The sequence below is a fragment of the Lynx rufus genome, unplaced genomic scaffold (assembly GCF_022079265.1).
Source record: "Lynx rufus isolate CCGP_SWC_20201006 ecotype Redwood Valley unplaced genomic scaffold, mLynRuf1.p SCAF_13, whole genome shotgun sequence".
In the NCBI taxonomy this organism is placed as follows: domain Eukaryota; kingdom Metazoa; phylum Chordata; class Mammalia; order Carnivora; family Felidae; genus Lynx; species Lynx rufus.
In genome coordinates, this window is record NW_025814827.1 from 18,409,032 (window position 1) to 18,428,421 (window position 19,390).

Sequence of the window (19,390 nt, forward strand, 5' to 3'; positions counted from 1 at the left end):
TGAGATGCTCCATTCAGTCAGAATAAGAGGAGTCAGGGGCTGCAGAATAGCTGGATGGGCAGGATTATTTACACTGTTGGGGGAATCGACAGGGCAGTGGGCACAGCTCTGTACAGGCCACAGCACCCACCTGCAGTGAACCAAAGAATTCAGTAAAGAGCTGCACTGGAGAGCTGCACTGAGGTGGGGGAGGGAGGTAGGCAATGTTGCAGGAACCCACCAGGGCTGCCAAGGGACCCAGAGGAATAGCAATAGGAAACCAGGACCAGCTTTAGGACCAGAGGCACAAAGGGGAGGTATGGTCACCCAAGTCCTGTGGGTGCTGGAGTCACGAGTCTCCCTAGGAGCCACAGCCCAAAATGTTACATGAAGCATGGAGTGACAACAGGGAAATACCCAACCCCCACCTGCTCCTATGGGCTGACCCCGAACAGGGTGGCCATAGGTCATGGAGGAGGCAGCCTTCAGGCAACAGGGCAGAGGATGTATGTGAGGACAAAGAATGAGCAACATAGGTCCCTTCCATGGAGAAGTAATTCTTTCCTGTAAAATGGGGACCCTGGTACCTGCAGTCAGCCTGTTGTCGATCAAGAGAGATCATGTGTAAACGCTGATTGTTGGAGAACCCATTTTAGTTTAGGTACAAGGAATAAACAGGGAGTATCTGTTTATTCTCAGTTACTAACACACTTCCCATTTTGCCTTGTTCTGCAAGTGGGCAGTTTGGATGTCTCAGCACATCACCAACAGCAGGCATATTAATTCTCTCAGTGTTTGTCACTGACCCACATCCACCCTTCTATTTCAGAAACGGGTCCCAGGCATGACAAGTTCCACCTCCTCGAGCAGTTTCCAGCCATTCACCTTGCTGTTTCTTGGTGGACAAAGAGCCAAGCTCTGGAGCAAACAAGGGAATCAAAATAATGGGAGAGTCAAGATTCCTGCTGGGTGACACCATTTATTGAAAGGCAACCTTGCTTTATCCAGTTCACGCACATGGAGGTAGATGTGCCCGAACGTCTCTTCCCCATGACAAACCAAAGCAATCAGACATACCCAAAAGCCGTAGCCCAACAGAAGAAGCCTCTTGCTTTTGTCAAATGACACTCTGAAGCAGGAAAAAAAATTATAAAGATATACGATGATTGTCTCCTCGGCATTGCATTTGGCCACGTATTTGTTTATTAAATAAAATATTTTTTTCTTTTTAAGCTAGCTAAAGAAAATATTCTTGAATAGGGTTAGTTCTTAAAGCAACAAACAGAAAAAAATGAGTATATAATAAAATCAAATGATAGCATGTCAGAGCTGGAAAGGACCTTGCACCATGGTCCTCATTTATTCCAGGCAATCTCTGGAGCACACGCCCCATCAAGGTCACCCCTGTCAAGGTCACCAGGACAAGAAGAGCGAGGACTTGAAAACGCCTCTCAAGTCCCAGTCCAATGTTGTTCCCAGCCCGCTACACCACATGCTTCACTGCTAGAGCCATTCTTATGTAGGGTGATGTGTTTGTTAACATCTACAGCGGCCCATCTTTTCCAGTAAGGATTCAACCCTTTTGAATGGTGATCTCTGTTCTCTTTTCATGGGCACCTTTGCTTCTTGCAGCCAGACTCATGGCTACCACAAGGAACTGGCAAGAAAGAGAGACAGTGACTTTCTCACAAACCAAGATGGACACTCACCCCCAAAGTTCTTGCATCTCCGGCCTTTCTCATCTTCCACCTGCAGTTATGAGTGAGCTGAGGCATTTTTAGGCAGACTTCTTGGCAAATTCTAAGGATGGTGGAAGAAGCAGGGAAACCAAGAATATACTGAGGGTCGAAGGGAATTCCAGTGAACCAGGCTTGTTGTGTCCCCAAGAGCACAGAGGAGCTCCAGGGCTAGGTAGGAAGGGGCTCAGCCTCTGTGTTCATTTATGTGACTGTTGTCATCACCCTCTTTCCCCTAACTGCACTCCAGGTGGGGATTTTGGTCTGCTTTATTCGCTGCTGTATTCCCAGGGCCAAGGACTGTGCCTGACACATGATGGAGGCCCAATAAATATTTGCTCAATGAATGAATAGCTAAAGGGAAGAATCTCTCCACACCTCAAATAAGTAATTAGAGGCAAGAACCACTCCAAGCCAGCAGAGGTGGAAGAGGGTTTGACTCAACTGGAGTGGGGGAGGGGGGAATCCTGGGGTAGGGGACGGTGACACCTGCCCTTAAACCCAGCTGATTACTCTGAATCCTGCTCAGTGGGCTCTGTGACCTCAGGTAGGTAGCACACTGAAACACCCTGCTCCTCTTGGTAACTGTCATAGAGTTCTCTGGTCCACAGGCTTCCCATCAATTAGAATGCCTGGGGACACTGTCAAAGCAACTGAACACTATTCTCTCTGCCCCATTGTGTGTGTGTGTGTGTGTGTGTGTGTGTGTGTGTGTGTGCGTGCGCATACACACACATCTTACAGTGTTCTCTCCCTGGCGTGGCCCTCCTGAGCTGTTGGCTCTACACTCTGCCCCTCACCTATAGGGGCCCAGCTGTGACTGGATTTGGCCTCTGGCCATTCCTGGGAACAATCAAAGTGGGAGGTGACACTAGAAAAGCCAGGAGGAAGTACTGGGATACTGCATGTTCCTGATTCCATGTTCCCTATAATGCTGTCCCAGCAACATGGTCTTGCCACAGACCTCATTGAATCCCAATTACAGTATGCCTGGTGCAGGCCAATGTCCCTCTGTCCCAGGAAGCTGGGAGGAGCCTTCCAATTTGTACAGAAACACCTCCTGTCTTTCATGTTTTCCCTTGCTTTTCTGACATAAACTCGAAATCCTACTCAATCTGCCCCTTGTCTACACATCCCCCCAGCTTTCAAGAACTTCCTTCTCTTCCTTCCTCCACATACCCACACATGCCTGCTTACCTCCTCTCCTCCCCTTCCCCGTGACCTTACTTGACACCACCTTTTCTTCCTCACATGGTTGTCCAGGAGCCTTGTCCCCACACCGTCCTACTCCCCACTAAGCAACCCTAGGCAGAGGAGGCTACTTGGAGGCCTGATGTGGGCAGAGGGAGGAAAGAACCAATAAGAAATGACAGTAAGACCCCATCCCTCTAGAAACTACACCACTTGCCAAAAGCCTTACTTAAAAGTCTCCCTACCCCAACTGTGGTAAAGACATTGCAGTTGGTGACCAGGAATTGGTCTCAGCAGGGTTCAGAAATGACAACAAAATTCTAGATAAAATAAGTAAGCAGGGCCACAGATACAAGTGATCCTCAGACTTTGTCTCCCTCCATAAGTTATTTACTAGGACCACTTGAATTTCTCTTCTCAGAATTAATTGTCCCTTAACACCACGGCAATTCCTTCTTTCCAACTCTCATGTCCAAAGTAGTCTGTATTCTACCCTCTCTCCCATCTAGGTCTTAATAAAAATCTAATAGCTCTGTGTTTTACAAAATAGTAAGCTAGAGGTGTGGAGTTTACAAACAAGCCACCCTACAAAGCCTCTGTAATATTCCACAGGGCAACAGAAGCAGTCCATGAGAATCTGGGTTAAAATATGTACAGTTTATACATCCTCTCTCTCCCCTGCACAATTGCTGTTAGATAATAACTAGCACTTTGGACCCTTTTCCTTGGTGGGGGAGGGAGGAGGGGCAGGAGCAGCACTGCAAACGGTGCCAGCAGATGGCGGTGCAGAACCCGGGCTTCCGCCTGCCAAATCATATTCTCCAAACCCTGCAATGAGTGGTGGCTCCTCTGCCTCGGGAGTCAACATTTAAGCTGCAGTAGCCACCTGCCTTAGCTGGGAGAGGCGTGCTACCCCTTAGAGACTCTGGGAGGACCGCGACGTGGAGGAATCAGCCTGTCCTGTGTCCAGGGGACGCCGGGTCTCTGTTCCGCGTGGGCGCTGCCGCTCCCGCTCCCAGCCGCGCGTGCGCAGCTAGCTGCAGGTCCCCGTTGCAGGAGGCTGGCTGAGGGTCTCCGCGAGGCATGACGGGCCACCTCCACAGCCCTGGAAGGGGACTCAGATCTGGCTGATGGCAGTGCTGTCCTTGGGAAAAGTGTAGCTCAGCGGCGCCTCGTGGAGGCTCCCCCCGTCCGTGCTGAGGTCATCATCGTCCGTGTCATCCAGCACCTTGCTCGGCAGCTTCTTAAGTCTGCTGAAAGAAGAGGGGGCATGTTTCCAGGCACTGGGCTACAGTTCATCTCTGTTCAGAGGATGAAGGAAGGGTCTTGGGTTCCTGTCTGTCCACCCCACTGGCTGGCAGAGAAGCCCACGGGCTGGTGTGCACCTGACAGTTCCTTCAGCAGCAGGGAGCAAATTGCCCCAGGCTGGTGTTGATAGGAAGGGCTGGGCAGGGCTGGGACAAGTTGGGTAGTACTGATTTTTCCTTTTGCCTCAAACTATGATATGTCTCGTCAGGGTACAGTTGTTGATCCACCCCCCCCCCTTTTTTTTTTAATTTTTTTAATGTTTGCTTGTTTGTTTGTTTTGAGAGAGAGAGAGAGAGACAGAGCACAAGTGGGGGAGGGATAGAGAGAGAGGGAGACACAGAATCCAAACCAGGCTCCAGGCTCTGAGCTGTCAGCACAGAACCCGACAGGGGGCTCGAACCCACGGACCGTGAGATCATGACATGAGTTGAAGTTGGAAGCTTAACTGACTGAGCCACTCAGATGCCCCCGTTGTTGATTCCATCTTAAATTTTGGTATCTTGTTTACCATGGGCTGTTGGCATTTATTTTTTATAATATTGCATTAATTATCTATCTTGATTACTGAGATTTTTGGTGCCCCCTTAAATGGTGCACCCTAATGCCAGCCCTGGGGCCAGGTTCTTGATAGAAAGGCCCTGTTTACAGGATTCTTAACGGGCTGGGGTCTTCTGTCCATTTACAAGAGAACCACCTATGCTGCCAGCATAGTCAGCCTCTGAGAAAGGCTTAGCTCTATGGATGAACATGAATCTAATCCACCCTGCACCCCAGTGACCCTGGGGCAGGTAAAGTGATCCCCACCCCCAGTCCCCTTATCACAGCAGGGGAGCTTTAGAAACAGCTCTCTCCTGAGATAGTCTAGTCTTCATGAGGATATGAACCCAAACCTTATCTTATTTCTCCCTACAATCAGGAGTCCTAAGTGCGGCCTAAGAGCTGCCTTCTCCATGATGGTATGAGCTGGGCCTCCTGCTTTGAGCCTTGGTTACCCCTTATGGCTAAGAGGGATGAAGTTCCCAGCTGACATCAGGAGACTGGTTTGGGGATGACACATATGAGACCTGAATGAACAGATGGGGTGACCCAAGCGGATGCAGCCACTCTCTAGGATGGGATGACCCCTCAAGGCAACAACAAGGAACTGGCTTCAGACACCAGGAGTGAGAACGCCCTGAAAGCACCAAGTTCTCCTCAAATGTCAGAGGAATCACGGTCCCCACGGGGCCACCACGCTCACCCACCTTAGGTCCTTCTTCATGGAATTGAGCTGTCCCTGCAGCTGCTCGTTGACATCCATCTGTTCCTCCAGCTCCCTCTGCAGCTTCTTTTTGGAACTTTCTAGTCTGTCAATTTCCTCCTCAGCCTCCTCCACCTGTCGCTTCATTGCTTTCAAGCGCAAACTCAGCTGCATTGGGAGAGAGGGCAGGTTGGGTGCTAGCTGGTCGCCCAGTCCAGCCGGGAAAGAGAAGAGTCCAGCACAGACAGGCCAGCAATCCAGCCACCGTCTCCCCAAGAGACTGAGAGATGGCAAAGGGAGCAACCAGTCTCAGCTCAGGGGCTAGGGCTTACTGAACCCCCTACTGAAGTAGGCTACAAAGGCCACACTGTTCTACAATGCGCCTGGGGTGAGGGGAAGGGACTCAGCCTCCACAACTCCATCGCCCTCCTACCTGGGGTGTAAAATCCCATCTGGGAATAAGGGTCCCTCACCTGGTCCTTCTGATCAGTCAGGGACAGGTGCTCATCGTCCACCTGCATCACCAGCTCCTTCACCTTCCGCTCCAGCCGACGGTTGCTGAGCTGGAGGCTGGCCCGCTCCCTGGAAAGGTGGGGGAGAGAGAATGAGACCCTCTCATCTCAGCCCCTCAGGAGGCCCAGGGCAGTCTGTGGAGGAGGGGAAGCTCCAGCCAGGCAGCCTGGTCAACGTGATGGTTAGGGTGGGAGAACACGACAGTATGGGATGAAGGGGCTGTTCCTGGACGGGTGAGGGAAAGGGTGCCCTACGAAGGGGAGTGACCCGCCTAAAACCACAGAGTCAGCAACAGGCAGAGCTGGGACTGGAGCTGCCCTGAGTTCTTCCAGTCCCAGACTCTACTTTTACAGCAGAAGGTCCCTGACTGCCAGGGTGTGAGCATCACAGATCTCAGGCTGCTCTAGCCCAGCCCCAAAGTCCTACTGAAAAACAGATAGTGCACAGTGCCATATGCACACGCACCTCACCCCTTCCAGGAAGGTGAGGGGCCAAGAGTGAGAACGCAGGCCAGTAAAGCTCAACCCTGGTTCTGGCCCCCAGGCTGTGACCTTAGAGCTAGCTGCAGAGAATCTGCTGGAAATGAGCGTGGCCCTCTGATCCCAATGCCTCCCACCCACTGTGGGGGTCCCGCCAATCTCTGAGATGGCACTTGCCCTCTGCTCCAATACCTCTGGCCTCCGGGGCAGAGTCAACCTCCTGCCTCTAAACCAGCTCAACCTCAGTAGCTTATGAGGCAGCGTGGTCTGCTAAGGGGTGGGGAGAAGGGCAGTCGCATGGTGGGGAAGCCGGGGACTCAGGAGTAGGCTTCCTGTGCTGTCGTCCTGCTGATGTATATTCAGCCTGGTTACCTTCCTCAAGCACTCACTGGGACGGGTCTCAGTTTTTTCATCCACTGTACCTGCTCTACCCTCCTCACGTGAAGGCTCATGAGGACAAGAGACACAAATGGGAAAGCACTCTGCAGTGTGACCACCACTACGTGCCAGGTCTCTGCACCGCAGCTGGTCCTGGTGGGGCTCACCTCTCCTCGCTCTCCAGACGGTCCTCCAGCTCAGCGATCCTGGCCTCCATCTGTACCACCAGCCCCTCTTTGCTGGACCTGTAGGAACCTTCCAGGTGGATAATCCGGCTCTTTAAGTCCTTGTTCTAGAATCAGACGGGGGTGCTGTGAGGGGTGTGTGTCTGCCGCACTCTCTGTGCATGTTTATGGGGTGGAGCCAGCATTTGGTGGGCAACTGTGATAAGGCTGCCTTCCGTGACAGGGTGCATGGCCCCAGGGGACCTAGGGAAGCCAGCAGTGTCTCCAGGGAAACAAGAGCACTCAGCTCCTGGCAGGCCAAGAGAAGAGGTTCTACCACGTGCCCTTAGGAGCCCAAGTGAAATCTTTGGCCGTCCTAGGACTCCTAGATGTCAGGCAAGAGGCGTGGCCTTCTCTTCTGTCAAACCTATCGGGGATGGAGGAGGCAGGAAAAATAGGCTCCTCCGCCAATAACATACATAGTATTCAGTGAAGAATTTACGTCAATGGCATGTAAGAGAAATGATTCAAGTAAGCTTTGAGCAACTCATGGCTTTTTCATTTCTTTTGCGTTAAAATTTAGCCCTCTTAGGATCCAGAAGACACCACCTGCAATTTCTCCTCCCCAAGCTGCTCAACCTCCAAGCAGATTTAATATCATTGGGAAAACCTCTCTGGAAAAGACCTTGGGAACACCTCCACCTCTCGGGCGGGTTATGTCCCAGAGTTCTTTGGATGCCATGCAAAGACGACCCTGTTGGGGGTGGGGGGGGGGGTGGTCTAGTCCAAAGCCAGCCTCACCTGTCTCTCCAGGGAAATCTTGTCACACTCTAAGTCCTGCTTGACAGCTCTCTCCTGGAGTAGCTCGCCCCTCATCTGCTCCATCTGCACCAAGCAGAACAAAGCCAGCAGTGAGACAGGCTGTCTCTAGATCCTTCAGGCTCAAATGGTTCCCGGGTACCAAATTCTAACTGCCAAGCCAGCTCCTCTTCATCAGGCCATCTCCTCTTGGGGGCAGGAGCTGTTTCGCAGATACTCTTGGTTTCGTGATGATTGCAAAGATAATGACACAAAAGGCAGTAATGGTCATAGCAAACCCTGCTGCTATGGACTGAATTATGTCCCCCCTCCCCCCCCCCAAAAGATACAGACTCCTTGTATCTAAGATATGACCTTATTTGGAAATAGGGTTTCTACAGAGGTAACCAAGCTCAAATGAGGTCATTAGGGTGGGCCCTAATCCACATGACTAGTGGCCTTATAAAAAGGGGAACTCTGGACGAAGGGACAGATATGCAGCCGGAAAAGATGGCCATGTGAAGAGAGACACAGGGAGAGTGCCACGTGGAGAGAGAGGATTGGAGGGAGACATCTATCGTCAAGGGATGCCTAAGGGCCAGAAAACTGCCAGAAGCTAGGAAGAAGCAATGGAGCGTCTCTACAGGCCCAAGGGGAGTATGGTTCTGCTGACACTTTGATTTCAGACTTTTGGGCTCCAGGACTGTGAAATAGCACATCTGTGTTGTTCTAGGCCACCCCATTGGGGGCATTCTGTTACAGCAGCGCTAGAAAACTGGTACACCTGCTTAGCACTCCACAAGCACTAGCCTGTTACGTCCCCACAACACTCCCAGGAAGTAGGCAGTACTATCTCTGCTCGGGGCACCGGGGCTTAGAGAAGCTCATGAATTTGTCTGGAAACCAACCACTCCAGCTAGCTCGCCCAGGACCGAGGATGTTCTCAGGACACAGGACTTACGATGCTAAAACCAAGTCCAGGCAAAGCGGGATGAGTCAATGATCCAACCTGACCAAGATCTACAGAACTAGTAATGGGAGGCAGTAGTATCCATATGAGTTCCTGACTGCTGCACTACAAGTTCAAAGTGTTCAGAAAAGGCTTCTACTACAGTTAGCATACCTCAGAGGCTGCTAGATTTCTCCCTTCGTGAGCCACAAACAAAAGTCAGCAAGAATACTGGGCAGCTCCAGGTGACCTGGCAAAGCCTAAATGCTACCGAGGATTTCTTCTGTATTAAGAGAAAATGAGGGGGCGCCTGGGTGGCGCAGTTGGTTAAGCGTCCGACTTCAGCCAGGTCACGATCTCGCGGTCCGTGAGTTCGAGCCCCGCGTCAGGCTCTGGGCTGATGGCTCAGAGCCTGGAGCATGTTTCCGATTCTGTGTCTCCCTCTCTCTCTGCCCCTCTCCCGTTCATGCTCTGTCTCTCTCTGTCCCAAAGATAAATAAACGTTGAAAAAAAAAAATTAAAAAAAAAAAAAAGAGAAAATGAGGCTAACTGAGCAGCACCCAGAAAGAAGTCCTATCGCCTGCCTCTGTTTCCCATTCCCAGCGGGCTTTAGGCAGCAGTGAAACAAGCACCAGAGGCAGAGGCCCCAGACCCTGTTCCCAGGACTGTCCAGCAGAGGGCAGCCTGAAGAGGCCAGGAGAACTGACAGGGGAAATAAAACCCACCCCCTCCCCTATAAGGTGGGGGTTCAGCCTGGGTAAGAGGTGTACACACGGGAGTGCCTGGATACTTGGGGAGCATCTCTAACAATCTCACCAGCCTGGCCTCCACTGGGATTTTCATCACCTGCACAAGCACCTGAGGAAAAGAAAAGCTCATCCCTCCCCCCCATCTGCCTGGAAAGCAAGACCCGGGGGTCCCGGGAATAACAGGAGACACGACCCTGTTGGGCCACACTTGCATCTCCTCCCTTCTCCCACAGTCCCTGAACTGTGCGTATGGTATGTCTGGCCTGGAGTGGGTGACAGGGAGTGCCAAGGAATAAGGCAGGCGATAGGCAGGGCCTGGACACGGAGGAGGCTGGGACTCTGCCCACAGACGAGGGGGTATCCGTGCAGTCAAAACAAAAACCATTCACATTTTTGCATTTCTGACTGGCAGGCTTCTAAGTCAGCAGGGTTCAGAATTTTACAACAGGAGACACTGATGCCCAGGGCAGTCATACATGTGACTGGAGATAGCAGGACTAGAACCCAGATCAAACCTACTCACAGCCCACGACTCCACCTGCCCTGGCTCTCTGGACCAACATGCCGAAAAGGCTTCAAATGGATCTAGGGTTCGCATACAGCTGTCTTGTAAAACCCAAGGGGAGAAGGCAGTCTCCTTAGGTCATCCTTGCATGCAGTAGGGGGAAAATGCCAGCAATGCAAAGGGTCAGCAGGCAGAGCGTGGAGAATTCTGCCTCGTGACCTGGCTCCCTCCCTGCATGGCCCCAGAGCCCTTGAGAATCACATGCTATAGAGGTGCCGGAATATTCCCGTAACTGCCACAAGAGCACAAAGTCCACAGCTAATGAATGCGGGCTCACAGCCCACTCGGAGCGGGGCCTTTGCACACACCACACCACACACGGAGGGTGTCAGCACGGCCGGGCCACGGGACTGCAACGTGCCTCCTGGGAGGAAGCGTCGCGTTCACGCCCCTGGGCAGAGGCCAGGACTCCACTGAGAACGCGGTTAAACTGTCACTGTGATGGGAAGTAATTACACAGACGAGCAGTGGCCGCCTGGCTCTTCTTCTGGCTCCGGGTTCACTTGTGTGTGACCTGAGGGGCCTCACCTTTGGGAGGCAGACTCGTCTCTACAACAAGGCACTCGAACAAAGCAGCCTGTGAAGGCCCTTTGAGGTGGCCAAAAGCAATGTACAGTGAAAGCACATTTTGGTGGCTCTGCCACCCTCTGGGGTGCTGTGTGGCTCTCCTGAGGAAGCCAGAGGCCCCTGCCCCCATCCCTGCCAAAGAGGAGTCACCCCATCTCTCTGGACTCTGAGGAGTGTCCCCGGAAAAGGCTTTGCCCTGTTAGGTGCCAGTGAGCGTGTGTCTGTGAACACACCAGCTTGCCTGCTGGGGGACAGCGGGTCTTAGGATGATGGGATGGGTCAGGATACACTACACAATCAGCCCCGGGACGCTTAAGACCAACGCAGGACCTGCCCTCAGTATAGCCGTGCGGGGGACAAAGGAACCAGTCCTGTATATGCAGCACATGGCAGAAGTCACAGCCCAAGCTCACAGGACTGGGGAAAGAGACCCTCAGCGGCAACCTACCTGAGAGGTCTGAGGGGAGCAGGAGAGGGAATAGAGCTTGCCAAATCAGGGCCACTGGTGAGTCAGAGTGGCACGTGGGAAACAGGACGGGCTGCTGGAGGAATTGGACACACAGGGACAGGGGACAAGCAGGTTAAGAGATGGGGGACAGGGAACAGTCACATAGGGCCCGTCAGAACAGGTGACAGGAACAAGCATGGAGACTGCACTCACTAAAGGAAATCTTGAGCATCTTTACAGTGCTGTCTCATTTTGTCCTCACCCCTCTGGAGGAGGTAGGTCCTGTTAATAGCCCCATCGGCCCCTGGAGCCCAGGAGAGGCTGCGGACACAGGCACGGAGACTGGGTGACACCAGCTGAAGCCGTGGAACTGATGAGACCCCCAAGGTGAACTGTATGATGAGGACCCAGAAATGTGCCCTGGGGAGCATGCTCCCCCAACTCCATTAGGGGAGGCCGGGAGGAAACCAGGGCACAGCCCTGTCCCCAAAGCCAAGAAGGCAGAGGATTGAGGAAGGTCAGGCATAAGGAAGCCCAGGAAAGAGCACCTGAGCAGGACAAGAAGTCCACTCTGGAAGGCTCAGCAGAGGGGGGAACCCAACCACAAAAACTGGGAAGGGAAGGTGCCGGGCATGAAGAGGTGGGTCAATACCTCTCCTTGAACTCCAGCGGTGACAAGAGTCACCTACAACTGGAGGGCTGGGGACATGAGGTTCCCCAAAGAGGACTGCCACAGAGGGGCCCCAAACCTATCAGCAGGCAAGGGTGAGAATCACGGAGGAGAGGAAAATTCTAGATGCTGGACAGTAACGAGAAGGGAGCTGGACAGGGAGACTGACCGTGTATGGGGAGGGACAGGATGCAGGCCTGGTGCCGGGGGAAGCATGGAGTAGGAGAGACCGTTCTCTGAGCCTCTGAGAGAGCATAATGCAGGACTTAGGGGAGGCAGGCGCCTGTAGCTCAGAGGCATGGAAGGAAGAGAGTGAGGGAGGAGAGGAAAGGAAAATTATTTTCCCAAAGTGTGGGTTAAGGAAGAACTGCAGGTTAACAGTTGCTGTGAGATATAAGGCCAAAAAGTACCAAAAGACAGTAATAGGCCAGCAGAGCAGAGGCAGAGGTCTCACTGCAGCTGTTTACAGCATCTGCTTTTAGGGGAAAGGTGGTGACTGCTACAGCTGTGCTCCAGGCCTGAGGACCGAGCAGGGACATACCAAGAAGCAAAAGCCCCCGGTGATAGGCACGGTGGGGCAACTGCCAGTGTCCTGGGCACGTGTGGGCCCTTCAATCCTCCTAGCACTCTGTGAGGCAGATGTTATCACCCCATTTTCCAGGTGGGAGGTTCAGGAACTTCGGAAGCAGTTTTGGGATTCTCACCCAGGCTTTCCGGCTAAAAATCATTCACTCCTTTTCTCCCTCTTAGCACATGTGGGAAAACCCCGGTCTCTCAATGAAGGGCAAATCCCACAAGGAGAGAGCATTCTGGCAGGAACTTCCACAGAGGAGTGAGGCAGACAGTGCCAGGGAGGGACTCGAGGACCACCAAGGGGCCATGCAGTGCTGAACCCAGACCGGGAGTTCAAGACAAACCTGCAACTTAAAGACGCAGCCGGTGCCCAAAGCCTTGTTCCCTCAGTGCCCCTTACTGGAAAATCTGGGTCCTACCAGGACACGGGCCTCCCAGTGCAAACGAACACTCAGAGGGTCAGCATGCCAGAGGCCTCCACAGGTTCAAGACCTCCCTGGAGAGCCCAGGGCAAAGGGTGAAACTCCAAAACAAGCAAACACACAAAAAAACCGAAAAACAAAAACAAAACAGTAATTATTTATACTTCACATCCCCTCAAACGATGACTATTAAAATGCAAAATATTTGCACTTAACAAAATGCACTATTAAATGCAAAATAAATCAGAGCAAAGAACAGGAAGGAACAAATGTGCAACCATTAAACCTAACAGTTAATGTGACCAGGCCATCAATTTTTCTCGAGTCTTTTGCAATCCAAGGCTTTTAGCAGGCAGGACAAGTTTCCTTCCGTTCTTCAGAAAGAACAACCTGACAGAAAATTCCAAAATAAATCCACTGCGTGGAGCATTATACAAGGAATACCATGTGAAGTGACGGATGCCACTCCCGAGGCTGGGTTTTAGCTCTGCTCAATACAGTGATCTCTAGGATGGGCCCAATGACTTGAGAAGATTCTAGATCAGATCCTTCTTCCTCTTACCCACACTGGCAGGAAAGGAAAGGAAAGAAAAGGGGAAGGGGAAGGGGAAGGGGAAGGGGAGAAAAGAAAAGAAAAAAGAAAAAAGAAAAGAGAAGAGAAGAGAAGAAAAAGAAAAAGAAAAAGAAAAAGAAAAAGAAAAAGAAAAAGAAAAAGAAAAAGAAAAAGAAAAAGAAAAAGAAAAAGAAAAAGAAAAAGAAAGGAGAAAAGCCTCTGGCTTGGCCAGCTTCCTCCTTTGGACTAGAGAAGTAAATCTGAGTCTGGGAAAATACTTCTTTATAGAAGTTTAGTGCTTCATATGCTGTTTACCCTTCAACTATATTAAATAGACCAAATAAAAACTTCCAATCAAATTAGAAACAGAACAGGAGCTGAAAGCAACAGTTTATCACAGCTGGACTGAAGGAATGTTAAACCTAGAACATTCCAATCGGAAATAACAGTATCAGACTCCAGTGGGGTTTATGTCAGAGGCACCCATGACCTGAGCCAGCGCTCAGGATTAAAAGCAGCTGCTCTGGGTTAACAAGAAGCCAAAGATATTTATGACTGCTAATAACAATATTTCATCCCATCACCTATGTTTACCACTGGGCTGTAAAGGGCCTTGTGACCTACACTCCTGGCTGGTGTTAAAAATACCAGGAAGATCCTCAATCATAAGAGAGGAAAATCATTATTAACCAACTATACACATTAGGTTTGGAGCAGCCCATACAGCAGCAAGCAGTTCTGAGAGTAGTATTGTTTTAATTACAAGGGGAAAAAAAAAAACCCATTTTGGTCCTTCTGTCACTGACTACAAAGGAGTACCGTACCCTAGAGGATGCATCATCCTGGTGCAGACTGAGGAGCAGACTGGCGCCCACCACCTGGGAATGACTGCACAGGCCTGCAACCTTATTCACTGGGACTTATCCTATAGTTGCCAAGGCAACAGCAAAGCCTCACTCAGCCCCTAGAAAGACCATAAAGCCACCCAAAGCTCTCCAGTTGGTATTTTTCCTCTTGTCTGACAGCTGCCCATGTCAGATCAATCACCTTTCCACTAGGCTGGGTTACCTTGGCCTCTGTGGACAAGAAAATGCCTCTCCATTTAGGCCCAGCCCTACTGTTAACTGTTGGTACTCAACCACCAGCAATGACACAGCAATGCCCAGTGAGCTAGAACATCAGCCTGACACATTTAAAACCAATGCTGGGCCTCTTTCACTATGTAAATTCTGGACTCACAGGACAATCAAGAGAAGATCAGGTGAACATAAACCCTCATCCGTATTAAGAGACACCATGGCTTCATCTTTCACTTGGGAATAGAGGCCCTAAATGTACTTGGGGGAGGGGGCAGGTCTTTACCAGTGTTAGTCTAATGCTGGGATGATGGGAACAGGTGGGAAGCAATGGCTTTGGAGCCAAATCCTAGGTTCCCCTCTTACAAGCTTCAGGAGACAACACTTCAAGTCAGGAGTTTTGTTTTGTTTTGCTGTTGTTTTTTTAGCAATTCCTACATGAATTTGAACATGATGCTCCACTCTTCCGCTTAAAACAGATACCAGGCTTCACCTTTCCCTCCCTACCTCAGAGAGGGCAGGGCGCAGAAAGGAAACAGAAGAGGAAAACAGAATGAACAGGACAAAGACGCTGGAGACTGCGGAACCCTCTCTTCGGACTTGCAGCTCAGACACAGGGAAGGATGGGGAATTAAAGAGTGTCTCAGACACTTGGTTATATGCAGCCAGTCATGGCACCTCAATGTTAGAATTTGGAGAAGCCTCCAGAAATCTCCTGAACAAACAGCCTCACTTTCACAGACTTTAGAGACTGTGCTCAGAGAGGCTAGGACTTTCCTGGAGCTCCCTGGGGCTGTTGCAGGAGTCAGGCCCTGGACTCAAAGTCTGGTGCTCTTTCCAGCAGTTCTATGCCTCCCATGCTCAGGTGAGAGAAGGAAGAAGAGGCCAAAAGAAACTGATTTAAGCGATCGGTGTTCTTAGTTTTAGGCCATCAGCTGAGCAGAGGGAGGCAACCACTTTCTGTGTCACTGGGTCTGTGTTTTGGTTTTGGTGTAAAACATGGGGTATGGGAGTCTGTTTTCCCTGCCTGGTTAGGGACTGGATGACAGACCTTCCCCCCATTCCCTGCATACATCATGAGAAGCATTAGCAAAACAAATTCATGGCCACTTCTGTTATCACGAATGCTCAGCAGATCCTGAAATGCCCTGTGGCAATGTGGCCGCTCAGCCAAGCTGGCAGGAACATGTCACCAAGCAGCTTTTATACCAGTGTAGGAACTTAACAAAATGCAGACTTTAGCAAGAACCTGTGAGGGCTCAAGTGTCAAGGCTGGGCTCCCCATCTGGACTTCAGATTTTCACGAGAGTCTTCTCTGAGCTTCTGCAGCTCCGGCTGGTTGGGCTGCCAGCCCCCTAAGCAGGATGCTACCAGCACAGCACAGAACACGCAGGCAGAACTGAATCTGAGCTCAGTGGGAAGGGAGGACGGAGCCTCGGATTGCAAGTTCTTCACTCTCAGAAGCAAAACAGCAGGACTGTTGTGCTTGTTTGCAAAGAGCCGGTTAGTAGGGAAACAGTGGCAAATGGAGAAGAAGCCAGTGATTCCCCTCTGACTCTGAAGAGGAGCTACCAGCTTGGAATGGCACTGTCCCCAATCACTGGCACCTCCAGTTTTTGGGCATCCTGAGGCGGGGCAAAGGTGGCGCATGTGGATAAGTAGAAGACTGAGTGACCTGAGGAAAGTGCTGCTTTGGATGAAGATTTTGCCCAAATCAACTTGCCTTTCTCAGATTTTTCATTTTAATCCTTTATACAGATATTTTTCTCAATTATACGCAGCATCATCCAAGGCTTTTAGGTTTTGTTTGCATTGTTTAATTAAGAAGGTGCCCAAAGCAAGTCAAGTGGCAAAGAGCTTTCCAAATGTCTATGTACAGCTTCTCCAGGACCATGTTCAGCCCAGCATACAACTGAGTTGTCACTGAGAGTACATTCCTTCAGAGGTTTCTACAGGCAGCCACATGTATCATTTGTAAATGAAAGGTTGAGATTAGAGAATACAGGTTCTCTTCAAAACTGCCACTGCGTATTTTGAATCCTGTCCCATAATGGTTCCACGTGTGATCACTCTAAACTTTTTTTTTAATTAAAAAATGGGAGGGGCGCCTGGGTGGCGCAGTCGGTTAAGCGTCCGACTTCAGCCAGGTCACGATCTCGCGGTCCGTGAGTTCGAGCCCCGCGTCAGGCTCCGGGCTGATGGCTCGGAGCCTGGAGCCTGTTTCCGATTCTATGTCTCCCTCTCTCTCTGCCCCTCCCCTGTTCATGCTCTGTCTCTCTCTGTCCCAAAAATAAATAAACATTGAAAAAAAAAAATTTAAAAAAAAAAAAAAAAAAAAAAAAAAATGGGAAAAAAAATTCAGAACCCTTGGGATTACACGGAGTGTAGTTTGGGAAATGAGTTCTATTATCTACGGTGTGAGGACAGAGAGAACTGCCCCTGCTATCTCCAGGTGCTGCTGTACGGATAGATCAAAGATAAGGGGAATTCCTTCCCTTTGAAAACTGCAAAAAGCATTCACTTGGAAGGGACTGTTATTGTATGGTGAATGCTTCCTAGGTGTCTCTATTGCTTCTCAAAGGAAAAGTCTGCACCACATCATTCACTTTCCATGGCACTAACACAGTGTCAGCCACAAAATTTCACGCAATTGTTTGTTGAACTAATGATTCTTAGAGCCTCTGCTCTAAAAGCACTTTGCCCATCATGGCCAGTAGATTGTTACCCATAACCACTCTGGAAACTTCCACCTTGCGTGCTTTAAGTTATACGTTATATCTCCATCTTGGTGGCTTATTATGGGGAAGACTACTCAGTCCTCCATCGTTTCCAAAGGGCAAGAACTTTTCTTCCCTCCTCTGGCCAAATCCGTGGATTTAACTTCTCACATTTCCTTTTTCACGAAGGACAATCCATTCATCATTCAACTACACACAGTACCTGTTCCCTGCTCCGAGTGATCCTCTCAGACAGCAAATCCGAATTATTTCTTTCTTCTTCCAGTTCCATCTCCAGCTGAGACACCTTGTCCTAAGAAAGAAGGAAGACACAAACACGCCCAATGGAACTTGCACTGACCCGGGTTAAGGGCAAGTACTGCCCTGTGGAAAGAAAACCTCAAGGGAAGATCAAAGCAGGGGATCCTTAGCGTTTGGGGAAAGGACGTGTCTATTTCCCACAATGCCCAAAAAACTGTGTTTTATTGCTTTCATAAGGTAAAATATAATTGTGCATTTCTAAAATACATATTACCCCAAACCCTAACATAAGCACTAGGGATATTTTAACATGTTTCCTTCATGTCTTTTTCCCCCCTCATGAATCAAAGATCTACCTAAGGCTAAGGTCTCCAAGTTACCTGTTAAAAGGGAATGTGTGTACTCAGCTATCATCCAAGACATACTTCTCTAAATATTCCAAGCTCTGGACAATGCTTTTCTCTCTCTGCTGCTCAGGGTTTCCTAAACCTTGCAGGAGTAAAGTCTACGACATACTTTTGCACCTGCCTGTTTCTTCTAGGGAACCTCATGCACTTTGCACTGTGGAGTCCCAAATCTGCACCAGAGTAACACAGAGACAGTGGTGGTCCATTCTGTTAAACCAGTCATTACAGAAGAACTGTCATCTCTTTCTTCCTCGCTGGGCCTTCATTTAACACCACGGAGTGCTAAGAGAAAAGCATTTTGAAGTAGCTGTGTGTACGAAAAAAGAGGCTTCTAACACAAACCACTCTGCTTGTGGGGTTTGCGCACATGTTTCTCCTGTCACTAGCCAATTTGTCATATGTCTGGGTTAACTCAGAGCCACGCACGCTAAAAAGCAATTAGCATGGTGAGTTTTTAAACACAAGTCTGTAGCATCTGTACGTAAACACTGTCTCTGCAATTGTCAAAGTTGGCTGACAAGCTATGGACGCCTCTGTAAATGCCAAAAATAAGACTCACAGAACTCATGCGAATGAGTAAATGTCTGTGAATGTCTTCCCTGTTGGTGAACAAAGTCTTTCGGGAACCTAGAAAGCTCCCTCCCCAGAGGCTGAGAGTCCCAAAGTCCAATCTGGAAGGGAGAGCTGGGTTCCGCACCAAGCCCCGTGTTTGTTCAGTGGTTCCTGACTCCTCCAGGGACAGTTCTGCCTTTGTCAGAAATCACCAAGGGTCCACAAGTGCTGTGTTTACATAAAACAGCCTCTGAGTTTCTGAGTCTAAAGAAAACGCCCAATTGTTGAGAAAGCCCTGGAATCCCGAGAATTAACTTGCTAAATGCAGCGAAGGAACAGGAAAGATATTAGTCCCAGCAAGACAGTCCTGCCAGCCGCCTATCAGGGGAGGAGACATGCCTCCCATGTGCGTCACAGAGGTAGGCCCTTGAGAGCTACTAGTCCTGTAACTAATGGAGAAATAACTAAACCACTGCACAGGGGAGAGTGAGGCCCAGCTATGCCACTGCCTCTAGACCTGGAGTTGGCAAAAGGTTTTAGTCAGAACATTCTAGAAGATGACACCCCAATGTTTAGGTAAAAGCACCTCCTCACATGGTTCTCTTCCTGCCTAAAATCTGTACAATTCAAAACCCACCAGGAGCATTTAGGGGGCCACTATACCAAAGGTTCTTACACCACTGCCTGATGAGGCTTTAGCCTGCTTTTAACCAGATTGTTTAGGTCCTTGAAAAATCACTTCCTAGTTAACCAGGTTGACCTTAGCTTTCCTTAAAAAGAGCCCGTCTAATGAGATCAGAACGAGGACAACAGCAAAATACACAGCAATCCTACAAAAGAACAACAGAACTGTAACCAGGTTATTCCAGCCTCTAACAAGGGCCCTTTTAATAAAATCTTTAATGGTTGAAACATCACTCCCTAGATAAAAATTGCTACTAAGTCTCTTGGAGGTTTTAAAAGTTATTTCTCTTTATTTGCAAAGTCAAATAAAAAATTCCATGGGTTTTAAATTCAAACTCTCTCTCTCTGTCCTTAAGCACTTTTATCAAAACCTTGACAATTTTAACTTCTCCCCTTGCCGTGGGGCTGATT

At 49.9% G+C, this 19,390-nt stretch overlaps 1 protein-coding gene across 1 annotated transcript in view; it reads right to left on the reverse strand.

The window, feature by feature from the left end:
* Window positions 1-2,407: 2,407 nt before the first annotated feature.
* Window positions 2,408-19,390, reverse strand: part of CGNL1 (cingulin like 1) — a 97,267-nt gene continuing 80,284 nt past the window's right edge. Inside the window, exons 13-18 of the mRNA XM_047075061.1 lie at window positions 17,299-17,388; window positions 7,790-7,873; window positions 6,992-7,116; window positions 5,928-6,036; window positions 5,459-5,622; window positions 2,408-4,156 (exon numbers count right to left, since the gene is read on the reverse strand). Coding sequence (XP_046931017.1) covers window positions 4,024-4,156; window positions 5,459-5,622; window positions 5,928-6,036; window positions 6,992-7,116; window positions 7,790-7,873; window positions 17,299-17,388 — 705 coding nt within the window. The 3' untranslated portion in view covers window positions 2,408-4,023. The remainder of the gene's footprint in view (window positions 4,157-5,458; window positions 5,623-5,927; window positions 6,037-6,991; window positions 7,117-7,789; window positions 7,874-17,298; window positions 17,389-19,390) is intronic.